Source organism: Dromiciops gliroides, chromosome 1 (genome assembly GCF_019393635.1).
Source record: "Dromiciops gliroides isolate mDroGli1 chromosome 1, mDroGli1.pri, whole genome shotgun sequence".
Taxonomy (NCBI): Eukaryota; Metazoa; Chordata; class Mammalia; order Microbiotheria; family Microbiotheriidae; genus Dromiciops; species Dromiciops gliroides.
In genome coordinates, this window is record NC_057861.1 from 651,821,922 (window position 1) to 651,835,865 (window position 13,944).

A 13,944-nucleotide genomic window follows, 5' to 3' on the forward strand; every position below is an offset into this window, starting at 1 on the left:
TTCCTATTAATTTCAGATCAAATAGAAACGCCTTTATTTGGCATTTAAAATGCTTAACTGCCTGGCCCCTTCCTATCTTTCCAATCTTGTTACAATTTACTCCCTTTGAAATACTCTAGGATCCAGCTACACTGGTCTAGTTGTGGCTACTCCTCATGTATTACCATCCAGCTCCCAATTCTATGCCTTTGTATGGGCTGGGTCCCATGCCTGGAATAATTCTGTTCCCCTTGCCTCCTGCCTCTCTTCTTCCCTGGCTTTCTTCAAGACTCAGTTAATTTCCTAGCTTCAACAGGTGTTCTTTCTTCCTCACCCCACTCCTCCATCACTATTTCCTCCCAGCCCACTATCACCTTCCATCCACTCTGTATATATTTTTCATATATATAATAAATAACTACATCTCACCCATTCAAATGTGAGGCATTTAAGGCAAGGGCAGTGTTTTTGCTTTTCTTTGGATTCCTAAGTCCTCAGCACAATGTGTGATACACAGTGAGTGCTTAATAAAGGCTTGTTGACTGACTAGTTTTAGGAACTCTAGTACAACACAAAAGGCTATTAACTAATGTTTTGGGACTCTGGTAGCTAACTGAGAGAGAGCTAGGGTCATTATTTCAATTAACTCAGAGAATAACTCTTAAATTCTGGTATTAGTCAGTCTATTTAATAGAAATGCATGGTAAATTCTGAAGCCAGCTCATATCTGTTTCTTTCTCTACTCCATCACTTCTGCTGACTCTCCATACTAGAAGGCAGCAGGCATAGGTTCATAGGTCATAGGATCATTGAGACAGAGTAGAAAGGAAACTTTAGAAAACTTCTAAATCTTCTTTGTCTAACCCTTTTACTTTAGAAATATTACTAGGGCTCCAAGATTTTTTAAAATTAATTTTTGTATATGTGTATATGGTTTAAACTTCTACTTTCTATGATTATAGGAATGACCTTCACAAGTTATTTTTCTCTTTACAAACACTTTTCACTTTACCACCATTTGATGAAATATAGCCATCAAAATAGCTCATCAACAATTATGTTGTTGATTATTAGTAGTTGATTATTATTAGTAAATGATATTAATCAGATCTCTATGAATGTAGCCATGGAAAAAATATTTTTAATTACATGACTGAATCTATGGTAAAAAAAAAAACAACCTTGAATTTTTAGAAATTCCATGATAAAATAAATTTTAATTAATACAGAAAAACATGAAGCATTTCATCCTATACTTTCTTTATAAGGTTAGGAAGTATGATATGTTTTATTGTGGAGATAGCAAACCCATTTAATTTCCTCCAACAAATGCCAGCCACACCTTTGTAGCCAAGAGCATGGAATTTAACCAATAACATAAAAATGAGTGATTTTTGTGTAATTCCATTTCATTTATTCCAATTCTAGCATTTTAAAGATGTCTTTCATTACTACACATATAAAAGAATCCATACTTTTTACTTCCTGCTTTTAGTTCTTTTTGTCAAGTCTAAGTTAAAGGCCCAATATTTAAATTCTGAACTAACAACAAATACTTATACTTTACATATATTATTTATAAATTCGTTCCTATAAATTCCATGTCAATTTATTTAAATTTGTTTATATAATTTAGCTAAAATAAAGGCCAATATTTAAATTCTTAACTAAAGAAAAATATTTATAGATGATAATTAAGGATATAATTTTTTAAATACGAGGGAATCAAACCTATCCATCTTCCTCATAAAACAAAGGACTCAAAAACCCGATTATGTTAATTACAGTAAAAGAAATTATACTGTGTAAGAACAAAATAAAATATCAGTCAGATGTTTATTTTTAAAATAGCAGCATTTAAGATAATCATTCTACCCTTTTGGTCTATTATATGCAAACAGGAAGAAATTCCTGCTGATGCTAAGTTGATTTTTAAAGGATAATGACTACAGTGGCAAAGGGAAGTCACTTCTAGGCCTGTACTCATTCACCTTTCCTTGTCTGCTCCTACGGTCCCAGAGGCAGAGGAAGTCATTCTTGTCAGACTCTGCAGCAGAGGCTTAGCTACAAGAACACACTTTTGGTGAAAGTGCGCCCCCTAGAGAGCTACACTCCCCATAGCCACTGTTAGACTCATTCCAACACTGATTTCCAATCAACCAACAAGCTTTAATTAAGTCCCTACTTTTGGCCAGGTATTGACCTAAGAGCTAAGAACATTTTTACTACTGCAACTTAAACTGTCAAAAAAAAAGGAGTGCCAATTTTAACTTTGATATATTTGTCTTATTACAATAAGCAAATGGTTTTATTTTGACATTTACTCACTTTCTACCCTTCCCCAAAAAGAAAGAAAAGAAAATTTTGTTTTCATGGTTTTATCCCAGTCAGGCTGGTAACAGCAGTAATGCTGAAGCTTTGAGGGTGTGGATAGCCTGACAACTTACAATCTTGACAATATGTGCAACTAACATCAGTAATGTCTACCAATTTATTTTATGATGAAATTAGTATTTATATAACACTTTAAGGACTGTAAAGAGATTTACAAATACTATGTCATTTTATCCTCACAACTCTGGTACTTAAGGGCTAGTATTATTCCCATTTTGGAAATGAGTAAAGTGAGGCTGAGAGGGGTTAACTGCCTTGCCCAGGGTCCCAAACTAGTAAAAATATAAGAGGCATATTTTGAACTCTGGTCTTCCTAATTCTAGGTCCAGCATTCTATCCACTGTGTCACCTGGCTGGTGGGATGGGGAACTCTTCTTATATTAGGTGTCAGATATTACAAGCTAATTATAAACCAAATCTTCTTGCTGCTTCTCTTCTTTGTAAGCCAGTTATATCTGACACCAAGTCCCTAACAACACTATTAGAATCAGCCAATTAGGACAAGAAGAAATCTGTGTGAATCAATGAAGGTCACATAGTAAAAATTTATTTTTGCAGGACTGGGCCTTTTATTTTTGAGAAAAATATAAAATACTCCATCAACTTGTTTTTTAAATTTAGGAGCAAGAAATAAAACTATGTAAGAAATATATTAAATCATATTTTTTAAAACTATGTGGGGGGCAGCTAGGTGGTGCAGTGGATAGAGCACCAGCCCTGGAGTCAGGAGTACCTGGGTTCAAATCCAGCCTCAGACACTTAACACTTACTAGCTGTGCGACCCTGGGCAAGTCACTTAATCCCAATTGCCTCACTAAAAACAAAAAAACCCCAAAAAATCAAAAACAAAACACTATGTAGGACAGGGGCAGCTAGGTGGTAAAGTGGATAAAGCACCAGCCCTGGATTCAGGAGGACCTGAGTTCAAATTTGGCCTTAGCCTTTGATACTTACTAGCTATGTGACCCTGGGCAAGTCACTTAACCCTCACTGCCCCCCCCCTCACACCCCCCCCCCCCGGCAAAGTGGGACATATCAAGGGAAGGGGATGAACTAGAGTCATGGTAAAAAAAAGAAAAGGGTAGGGGCAGCTAGGTGGCGCAGTGGATAAAGCACCGGCCCTGGATTCAGAAGTTCCTGAGTTCAAATCTGGCCTCAGTCACTTGACACTTACTAGCTGTGTGACCCTGGGCAAGTCACTTAACCCCCATTGCCCTGCAAAAAAAAAAAAAAAAAAAAAGAAAGAAAAGGGTAGAAAGGAAGAGAAATGAGACACAATGATAAACTGACAGAAAAACAGAGGGGATAAATGGAAAAAGACAAAGAAAACCCACAGCACAAAAATCAGCTACCCCTCCCCATCTGGGCCCACCCACACAACAATAAGGAAGAGACAGCAAAAATGATACATAAAGCCATAGTCTGCAACAGACTTCCATGAAATAATCACCATTTTCTCCTCTGCCCTTATCCCCTACCCCTTTTTTGTGCTCTTTTAGGACAGTCACTAAATACTTTCAATCTGTGCTGCATTTCACAAGTATAGACATAAATAAGGTTGTCACATTTTGCTTGTCATCTGGGTTCCTGTTCATTGATTTTATTCATAGGCAGCATGGTCATGTGGGAAGAGTGCTGGATTTGGTATCAAAAGATTTGTGTTCAAATATAGACTATGTCACTTATAGATGTGACCTTGGGAAAGTCCTTTAACCTGTTTGGGTCTTTTCCTCAACTGAAAATAAAGGAGTTAGACTAGATATCGAAGATTCCTTCCAACTCTAAATTCATGAAAATTCTGTTCCAACTATTTTGAAAACCAAACAGACCTCTGCCTGGTGGTGAATTTGTAAACTATGCTGTGATGTTTGAATAGGATTTGGAATATCAAGTACTGCTGCTTACTTTAGCCATGGGCGATCTTAGGGCAAGTTCCACTTGCTTTATCATCTGAAACAAAAATGAGCTAGAAAAGGGGATCGCTAAGGTTCCTTCCAACTCTATGTCCTACAATACCATGAACAACCCATATGGAAAAACTATTTTACAAATATTATTTACAAATCTAACTGACATCCTAAATTCATGGGTTCATTGAACCTGGTCCTTTCAAAGCAATTTTTCTGTGTTTCTCAGTGTTTTGGTAACCACAATAAGGCAAGAGGACAAGTGAAAAGTTTCTATATGCTCTTTAGTGCTACCTGGAAGTTGTCATTTTCTTTTTTTTTTTTTAAAATAAAAACAAAACATTTTAGATATCTTTATCTAAAATAAAATCAGGCTATTTACTATCAGTTAAATGTTCTACATGATCCATATTTGGTCCAGGTAACAATTTTTCTTGTTCTGGTAAATAGAAAAGTAAAATTCCATGAAACTTTAATTTGTTTTTTTCCATTTGCTGCATTTTTTAATTACATAAATTAAGAAAAGTCCTTTACTTTTATCCAGTATTCACCAAAACACTAAGTTTTATAAGAAGGATATGGCTGTTGAACAATTCTAGTCACAATAGGCTAATAGCCACAACAGCTGAATTCTTAAGATATCTATAAATTAAAATGTGGCAGCTAATAAGAGTTAAACAAGCTATGTTGTTGAATCATTTTAGTCCTATCCGACTCTCCATGATCCCATTTGGGTTGGGTTTTTGTTTTGTTTTTTGGCAAAAAATACTGGAGTGATTTGCCATTTCCTTCGCCAGCTCATTTTACAGATGAGGAAACTGAGGCAAACGGGATTAAGTGACCTGGCCAAGGGTCACCCAGCTAGTAAGTGTCTCAGGCCAAATTTGAACCTGGGTCTTTCTGATTCCAATCCCAGAGCTCTATCCACTCATGAAATCCTGAGAGACAATTCAGTGACTCATCAATACTTGAGACACATGCGAATTATCTCACAATTTCCATAATCAAGTCTTACTTGGATTACATTCTTTACAGATACCAAATGTTGAAATAACTGTGTGCCTGACAGGAGAAAAGGAGAGATCTCAACACAACTTCATAGCTATTTTCCTCTCATTATCATTAGTTAATAAGGTGATAGAGTAGAAGCAATGAGTATATAAACATTTCTTTTCCCTAGCAGACAGTAGGGAGGTCAGAGGTTATTATGCACAGCATCACAATAGCTTTTCAAGATGTCAAAATCAAGATAGCTGAGATAACAGAGTAGTGTAGACTTCATGGATGAGAGCACCAAGAAACCTGCATTGCCTCCTTTTCCCAACATATCTCTTTATAAAGTCAGTAATAACCTATCCAAGCCCCCAGTGACTATGAGAGAGACTATAGCCAGTGATTAGTCTACCAGAGTGCTCAAATATAGATAGGCAGCTGGGAGCAGACTCAGGATCAAGGTGGTTGGAAGACAGGCTGAGGCAGGCTGGTCCAGCAAAGAGAAGAAAACGGGTCAGATCACCTGAGCACTGAGAAGTGAAGCTTACTGCCCCTTTCCATTCTACCCCACAAGACCATAAGACTCAGGCACTCCAGCACCACAGCCACTCCATATCTGCTGGAAACTCAAGATTAATCAAGCCACTTTTGATTCATTTAAATAGTCATTTTGGTCTATGCCATAAAAGTATTACGCTAAGCACTGAGCATACAGAGATATAATATAGGTTTTTCTACAGATAATTATGTATACTGTCTACCCCTTTGGACATGGGTGATACATTTGAAAAATACTATTGAGGGGGCAGCTAAGATGGAGCAGTGGATAAAGCACTGGCCCTGGATTCAGGAGGACCTGAGTTCAAATTCGGCCGTAGACACCTGACACTAGCTGTGTGACCCTGGGCAAGTCACTTAACCCTCACTGCCCTGCCCCCCTCAAATACTATTGGGGCAGGTAAGTGGCACAGTGGATGAAATACTAGCCCTGTAGTCAGAAGGACTGGAGTTCAAATCCTGCCTCAGACACTTACTAGCTATGTGACCCTGGGCAAGAGTCACTTAACCCTGATTGCCTACACCCACCCACCCACACACACATACACACTCTTACTCTCTCTCTCCATATACACACACACACACACACACACACACACACATATGAAAATAAAGTTTTTGTACTAGTAAATTATTTAACTATATTTCAGACTTATAATTTGATCCTTTTAAGCTAAAATATGAAATGAAATGAAAAAGAAATGTTAAAGCCTTAACTGTTAGTATTTCAGTATATACAAATAAAAGACCAATTAAAAAAAAAACAAGATTAGAAAGGTTCCATCCTTATCTCTTGCTTCCTCCATCATAACCCTAAAGAATACAAATAAATCTGATGGCATGCAGTCATAATTTCACAACTATTCTTAACATGCCAACATGATGCTAAAATTCCAGATGGTCAGACACTTATTTTAGTAATTTCATCCATTTTTCCCTATCATAATACAAGCCCTTATTGATATTAAGTAAACAAAATCTACTGATTAAAGCCCAAACTGGCCTGAACAAAAAGGAATAAATATAAAAGGTAAGCATGATGGGATCTATGGAATGTGCTTTAAGAATAATTTGTGTGAAAAGAATAAAATGAATTTTGTAGATTTGCCTAAATTCCAAGCTAATTATAACCAAATATTCTTGCTGCTTCTCTTCTTTGTAAGCCAGTTATATTTGACACCAAGTCCCTAGCAACGCTATTAGAATCAGCCAATGAGGACAATAATGTCAATATCTTCCTAGCAGAAGAGTTGGCTGATATCCCAAACAATGTTTATTTTCCTTTTCCTGAATATCAGAACCATGTCCTTTATTCTAAAAACCTAAATTGAGGATCTAAAATGTAGCTAGTCTGTAAGCTGCCCTATATGCAAAAATAAATCAATCAGAAATGACCAATTTAAAATTAAATATCCTAAAAATGATTATGAAAAAGAAACCTAAGGAGTTTTACCATTGTACCTATTCTACCATTCATATTAATAACAACAATCCTCTAATTGTTATATAATTCTTTTTTTTATTGTAGTTATTTTTCTTCTGGTGAGGCAATTGGGGTTAAGTGACTTGCCCAGGGTCACACAGCTAGTAAACGTTAAGTGTCTGAGGCTGGATTTGAACTCAGGTCCTCCTGAATCCAGGGCCTGTGCTCTATCCACTGTGCCACCTAGCTGCCCCTATTCTTTCTTTGATAAAGCATTTTTACATCTAGTATCACATTTAATCCTCAAAACAAATCTGTAAATTAGATAGAGCATGTATACCTACATATTTATCAAAAATCAATACAACTGATAAAATTTTCCTCATTTAGCATTGTAGAGAAAAAAAATATTCTATAGTATAAAGTTACCAGCAGGTACATATTTAGAAACCTTTATTCAATGTGTGATCTTACAGGAGATAACAGGCATACCTACAAACCACATTAGTAGATCTGTATTAGAAAAACTACCAGCAACTTTTCATTTTAATGTAAACAGGCCAATCATGTGAATTGTAATGTTTCAAATGATTTCTAAACTGTTTCAATCTACTGACTGCCTTGTTCCTTCCCATCCTACCCCCACATAACTTGTTTTTTCTTTAAAGAAAATATACTTTAGGGAAATTTCTGACAGTTTTCCATAAGCTAGAGTATAAATATGTGTGTGTCTAAAAATTTAGTACACCATAAAAAAATCACAAACCATATTTCCAAAGAAATGTCTGACACTCTAAATCTTTTATACATTTTTCATAAAGCCTGTCTATATCATCAAAATGTCTGTCTATAATTTTCTAATATATACTAAGGCAAAAACAAAAACCAGTCTATAACCAAAACCAAAATTTCTCTAAAATAATGGTATCTAAATCCCTTCCAGCTCTAAATCTATGATCCTATGATCAATTAATTAGCCTCAGTCATTTAAATATAAGATATTAAGAACAACCATTTAGAAAAATGGTCAAATGTGTTTTCTCTGTCAAATAAGGAACTTAATTCTTTTCAGCAGCCACCAATTCTATTTGTTAATCAGACAACAAAGCAATACAAACAGGTTTTTTTAGGTCTCCACATTTTAATATGGTTGGTCTTTAATCACAGTATGAGCTTAAGAGGAAATTAGAGTTAACTAAGTTCTATGGCAAAAATCAGATTCTTTTACTGTTCATGCAATAAATAAAAATGCAAAAGAAAATAAAAATAATTTATCACATTATGTTAGTTATAATTTAGGTATTTATAAGTAGTAAATTTATAGATGGTTCTAGTGACTTGAGGGAATCATGCATACTCAGAAATAACCAAATTGCACCCAAGGAATCGCTTACTTGTCAAGTAGGAACTGTCCCATTATCTTATTATTTCTCACAACATTCATTTCAAGAAAAGAAGGAGGTTAGTATAATTATACTCATATTGAATCTGAAGCATAGAGATGTTCTGACTTGCCAAGAGCACTCAACAAGTCATTGAGAAACCCAGTTCTCCTAATTTGAAGACTGAAATGATATTAGATAATATCTTTTAGGTTGTGGAGAGAAGAATTTGCCAGTACTTTCAAAATAACAGAGGGCAGATTTGTAAGAGTAAATTTAAAACATAAAAATAAAGTGTTTAATACAGTTTTCCATGAGCTATACTAAATAAAAATAATAATAATAATAATGTATTCTAAAACCATTCTGATAACGTACAAGTCTGGAAGCTAACTAAAATACCCCATGCAAGTTTCAATTTATGTGTATTTGCCCTGAACATTTGGTCAAAGTGAGATGAAGGAAAACCTGGTATTCAGAATGAAAAGTTGCTAAAAAAAAACACCAAACCCAAACAACTGTACTAACAGAAATGGATAATGGAAAGAAAACACGTTTGTTTTAAGGTTGTTTCTGGAAATTTTATTCAATGGGGAAGATAGGTGTCACTATCTTATAATAGGGTCTCTACCACTCTAATAAAGAAACCCCTTTAAATGTATTTCTCAGATGAACTAGTTGTAAAAAGAATTTACTTTATATTGAACAAAGTTCTAGAGTACTTTCATAGGTATTCAATAAATATAAATAAATTTAATTAGATAATAAAGTGTTTTTGATTCCACTCCCTCCAGTCTCCTTCAAAATACTGCCTTGAAGGCAGCTTGGTGGCTCAACAGAGAGAGTGGTGGGCCTGGAGTCAGGACTTCAGATGCTTACTAAATGTCATTTAAGCTCTCTTTGCATCAGTTTCCTCAAATGTAAAATGGGGACAATACTAGCACCTATGTCAGGATAAAATGAAGTAGTATTTGTAAAACACTTAGCATGGTACCTGGCACATAGTAGGTACTTAACAAATGGTTATTGGTTGATTTGCATGCACCAGGGAAAAGAGTATAGCTAAAAAACCAGTTAAGGATAGAGCTTGGGGGAAAGCCCACATTTAGAGGGTGGGATAATGAAAAAGAAATAAGGCACAATCATAGAATTAGAAGGAAAACCAGAAGAGTATTAGTGTCATGCAAAGCAAGGGCAAAGACATTATACAGTTGGGAAGTATGCAACAGTCAACTGTCTGTGTAACTTTCTCTCCTGGGATGTCCTGCAATTAACTGTATTAAATTAAATATGCCCAAACTGAACTCAATCAACTTAAATATTTATTAAGTGCATACTATGTACCAGGCACTCTGCAAGGTGTTGTGGATATAAATGCAATGAATTAAAAAATACTTACTCATAAGGAGTTAACATTCTCATCTTTTCCTCAAAAATATTTCCATCTCCAAAACTTCCCCAAAGCTGAGCCTATACATCATTTTTGCCTCTTCTCTCTAACTCATCCTCTATATTAATCATTTAATAAGTGACACTGAGTTTAACTGTACAATAGCATTCTCTTTTCTCCTATCCTTTCCCACTGCAGCCATCTTCATCTAGGCCCTCATCATTCTCCTTTCACACAAGGCTCAGAATAATCTTCTTACAGTATAGGGAGAACATTACCCCTGTCCAACACCTCCAATGATTCCCTATTACATACCAAATTAAAAAAAAACAAAAAACAAAAACCCCAACTACTTAATCTAGCTTTTAAATTATTCAATAAACTTGTGTTGGTCTACCTTTCCAGCCTTCTTACTTGCCTCTTCACACTTTATATTCCATCTAAACTAGACTGTGCATCATTCACCTGTGTCATCTTGTCGAATTTCCCTACTTTAGTGCTTCTGTTTATGCTATACCCATACCTGGAATGGTTTTCATCCAATATAATTATTAACATCTTTCCTATCCTTTGAGACCCAGCTCAGGTCCATCTTTTTTGTGAAGCCTTCCCTAACACCCCTCTATTCCCATTCACATAGAAATAATCTGTCCATCTAATTTCTTATACCATTCTGTATAGACTTCCCCAAATATTTATATAATCAACTCTATTACTGTTAGCAATCAAGCAATAAGCTTTTATTAAGTATCTTCTATGAGCCTGGCACTTTGCTATGTGTACTGGAGACACAAAGACAAAAATAAAATTTAAACAATTACTCTTTTTGAGTAGTTTACATTACACTGGGGAGTTATCATGTAGATAAATATATACAAAGGTCTTAGAACAAATAAGATAGCAGACTAGACACTTTTTACAAACCCCATCAACTTTTAAACCTCCCCAAAACACTAAATCTACCCCAAGTATATAACAATTACAGCTGAATCCACAGGACAAAAAAAGAGAGAATCACAACCAGATCAAATCCTCATAAATTAATTAGAGAGCACTAATACTTAAAACATTCACTCAAAACCCCTAGCCCTTTGTACTCGTAGCAGGGACCACTAGGACGTTGGCAGAGACTTTGATGGCATATCTCAGCCCCAACTACCCAACCTCCTACCAGCCAACAACAATCAGGGGACACTGATTAGCCACTCACTAAAGGAGGAAGGACAACAGGAAAATGTGCTGCCTTCTGCCAGGGGCTACCCACTAGGTTGGGGATTCTAAGACTACAAAGACTATGCCTGGAATACTCTGTTCTTTCAAAAAGTGGAAGACACTTATTAAGATCACCCCAAAAAGGAAAAGAGGAGACCCAAAGTAGAAAATGTCACAGAGAAATAGCATTCTACATGGAACCTGAAGGAAAGAAGGGTGAAACACAGCTGACCTAGTCTTATGCCATCCCAGACTACTCAGGGCAAAGACCTACTGGTGAACATGAATTAACCTAAAATGGAAAGAGGTTAAAGCATTTTACACCTCAGCCCTGGGGTTTGTATTCACTAACAAAAGAGGTAGATATCAAAAAGTGAGAAGCTGGATAAACTATGGAAAAAATGCTCAAACAAGATAGATATCAAGAAGAGAAAAAGAAGGAACTGAGTACTAAATCTGCAAAGAAATTACAAAGCTCTCAACAAATAATACTAGATAAAAGAAAACCAAGCAATGACTGATAAAACACAGAATCCTGTGAAATCCCAAGAAATCCCAGAATAATAAAAAACGCCAAAATGGTTTAAAAGAGAAACTAAATAAGTAAAAGATATAAGGAATATACATCAAAATTTATAGCTCCCAATGCAAAAGTAAAACTCAATTAGCAGATTAAAATAATTAAAACTTTAAAAATTGAAACAAAAACTTGGAGACTTTCTTCAAAGACACTGGAAAAGTGAATAGATTTGAAATACTAAAATTCCTAATGAAAGAATAAGGAATAAAGTAAATTACCCCAATGTATGATGGTTACCTTAAAAAAAGGAGAAAGAAAAAATGACTATGTATAGTAAAAGGACCAAGAGATTGTTTTTATAAGCACACAAAGAAATAAAAATTTAAGCAGAATTTAAAGAAATAGCAGAAGTGAAGGTGAAGAAACAGAAATGAAGCACCATGAACTAAACTGGCCAATTTCCCTACAGGTGAATCAATGTATTTTGGGGGTCAAAAATGCAGAGAGATAGGGGCAATAATAGAGAGCCAGGCTGTATGTCAGAGAGAAATAGGTGATATACCCTTATCAAATCCATGGGTAAATAGCACAAGGATAATGATTTCTATAGCTTCTGAGCAAAAAGAGAGCCTGCTAGAGAACAGGGAAAGCAGCAGAGGGGAGGGAATAAAAATGGAGGTAGGAAGGATCAAAGTGAGAATCTCTTCAACTTAAAATCTTAAAGAGTTGCCTAGAGCACAGAGAAGTTAACTAACTGCCTTGTCAAGGATCACATAATCAGTATGTCAGAGGTGGAACCTGAGCTCAGGTATTCTCAATCCACTATGCCATGTCATCTCTCCATTAGACAGAAAAGTAATGCATTACAAAAAGCAAATGAACAAATATCTAACTGCTCCTCCTATTTTCCCTTCCTGTAAAAGGGAGCTGCATTTCTACCAAATTCAATACTCCCATACTATATGCAGTAACATTATTTGATTCTATCACATAGTGTACAGAGAGTCTCAACATTATTTGAATGTAACTTATTTAAGGGTAACCCTTGCCATCCCAACCCAAATACCTGCATTTCACATTCTATCAGCTATAGAAGGTAGTTGCCCTCTTACCAAATTGCGCTTTTTTAATGGTAGAAAGTAGTAATAGTGGCAGAAAGAAAACATCAATGCGTAGCAAGTAAGAAGCTCTGTGTAGAAACATAGTTGCAGAAAAAGCCAATGATTATCTTCACCAACACAATTATTAATCCTGCAGAAAGAGAAAAAAACAAAAAACAAATGAAGATTAATTTTTTTTTTTGGTGAGGCAATTGGGGTTAAGTGACTTGCCCAGGGTCACACAGCTAGTAAGTGTTAAGTGTCTGAGGCCGGATTTGAACTCAGGTACTCCCGAATCCAGGGCCGGTGCTCTATCCACTGCGCCATCTAGCTGCCCCGAGATTAAATTTTAAAATTGAAAGTAGGCCAATTTAGAAATGTTCAGAAGCAGTATCTGAAGAAAAAGAAGATACAATTTCACTTTTATTCAAACTAGACATAGGATTGCTAGAATCGCTCAGTACAAACAGGAAGTAGAAAATAGAAGAAACTACAATACAAAATAACCTAATATAACTGTAGAGCATTTTGTACTTTATATACTTTATATTCAAAGAATAATAATGTATGTCAAATATGTTTTCACATACATTATTTCACAAGGATGCAGTGAGGTCAACAGGGCAAGTCTCAGTCTTCTTTTGCAGATGGGGAACTGAAAGTAAGATAAGTTAGTGACATTAGCAGGATTATGATCTAGTTCATTTGACTCCTGCTTCATTGGATTCTCTATGATAATACATTTCTACATTCTAGTATAAAAGGTAATTCTAATCACTACCCTCTCCCCTCCCAAAAAAGGAACTTTTCCAGAGCTATTGTTTGACAGTTCTATTTCTTGGGAATCAAAGTGCTATAAATTAGAAAGCACAATGTCAAACCTGAACATAACTTTTCTTATTTTGGTAAGCCTTTTTTTTTTCATTCTATTTGTTTATTTTTTAAAAATAGGAATATCTTAAACTAACAAATTTTTCTGTCCATGGTTTACTTTGTGGGGACCAGGATGAGGGGGAACAAAAGATAATAAAGATTGCATCATATCCATTAACCTTTTGATGAATAGTCTCACTTTGAAATTTTATT

The 13,944-nt window shown here is 35.4% G+C and overlaps 1 protein-coding gene across 3 annotated transcripts in view; it reads right to left on the reverse strand.

Moving 5' to 3' along the window:
• Positions 1-13,944, reverse strand: part of ZDHHC21 (zinc finger DHHC-type palmitoyltransferase 21) — a 73,259-nt gene that overhangs the window by 31,035 nt on the left and 28,280 nt on the right. For all 3 annotated transcript variants that reach the window (XM_043964855.1, XM_043964854.1, XM_043964853.1), the window contains one exon: positions 12,871-13,009. In XM_043964855.1, coding sequence (XP_043820790.1) covers positions 12,871-13,009 — 139 coding nt within the window. The remainder of the gene's footprint in view (positions 1-12,870; positions 13,010-13,944) is intronic.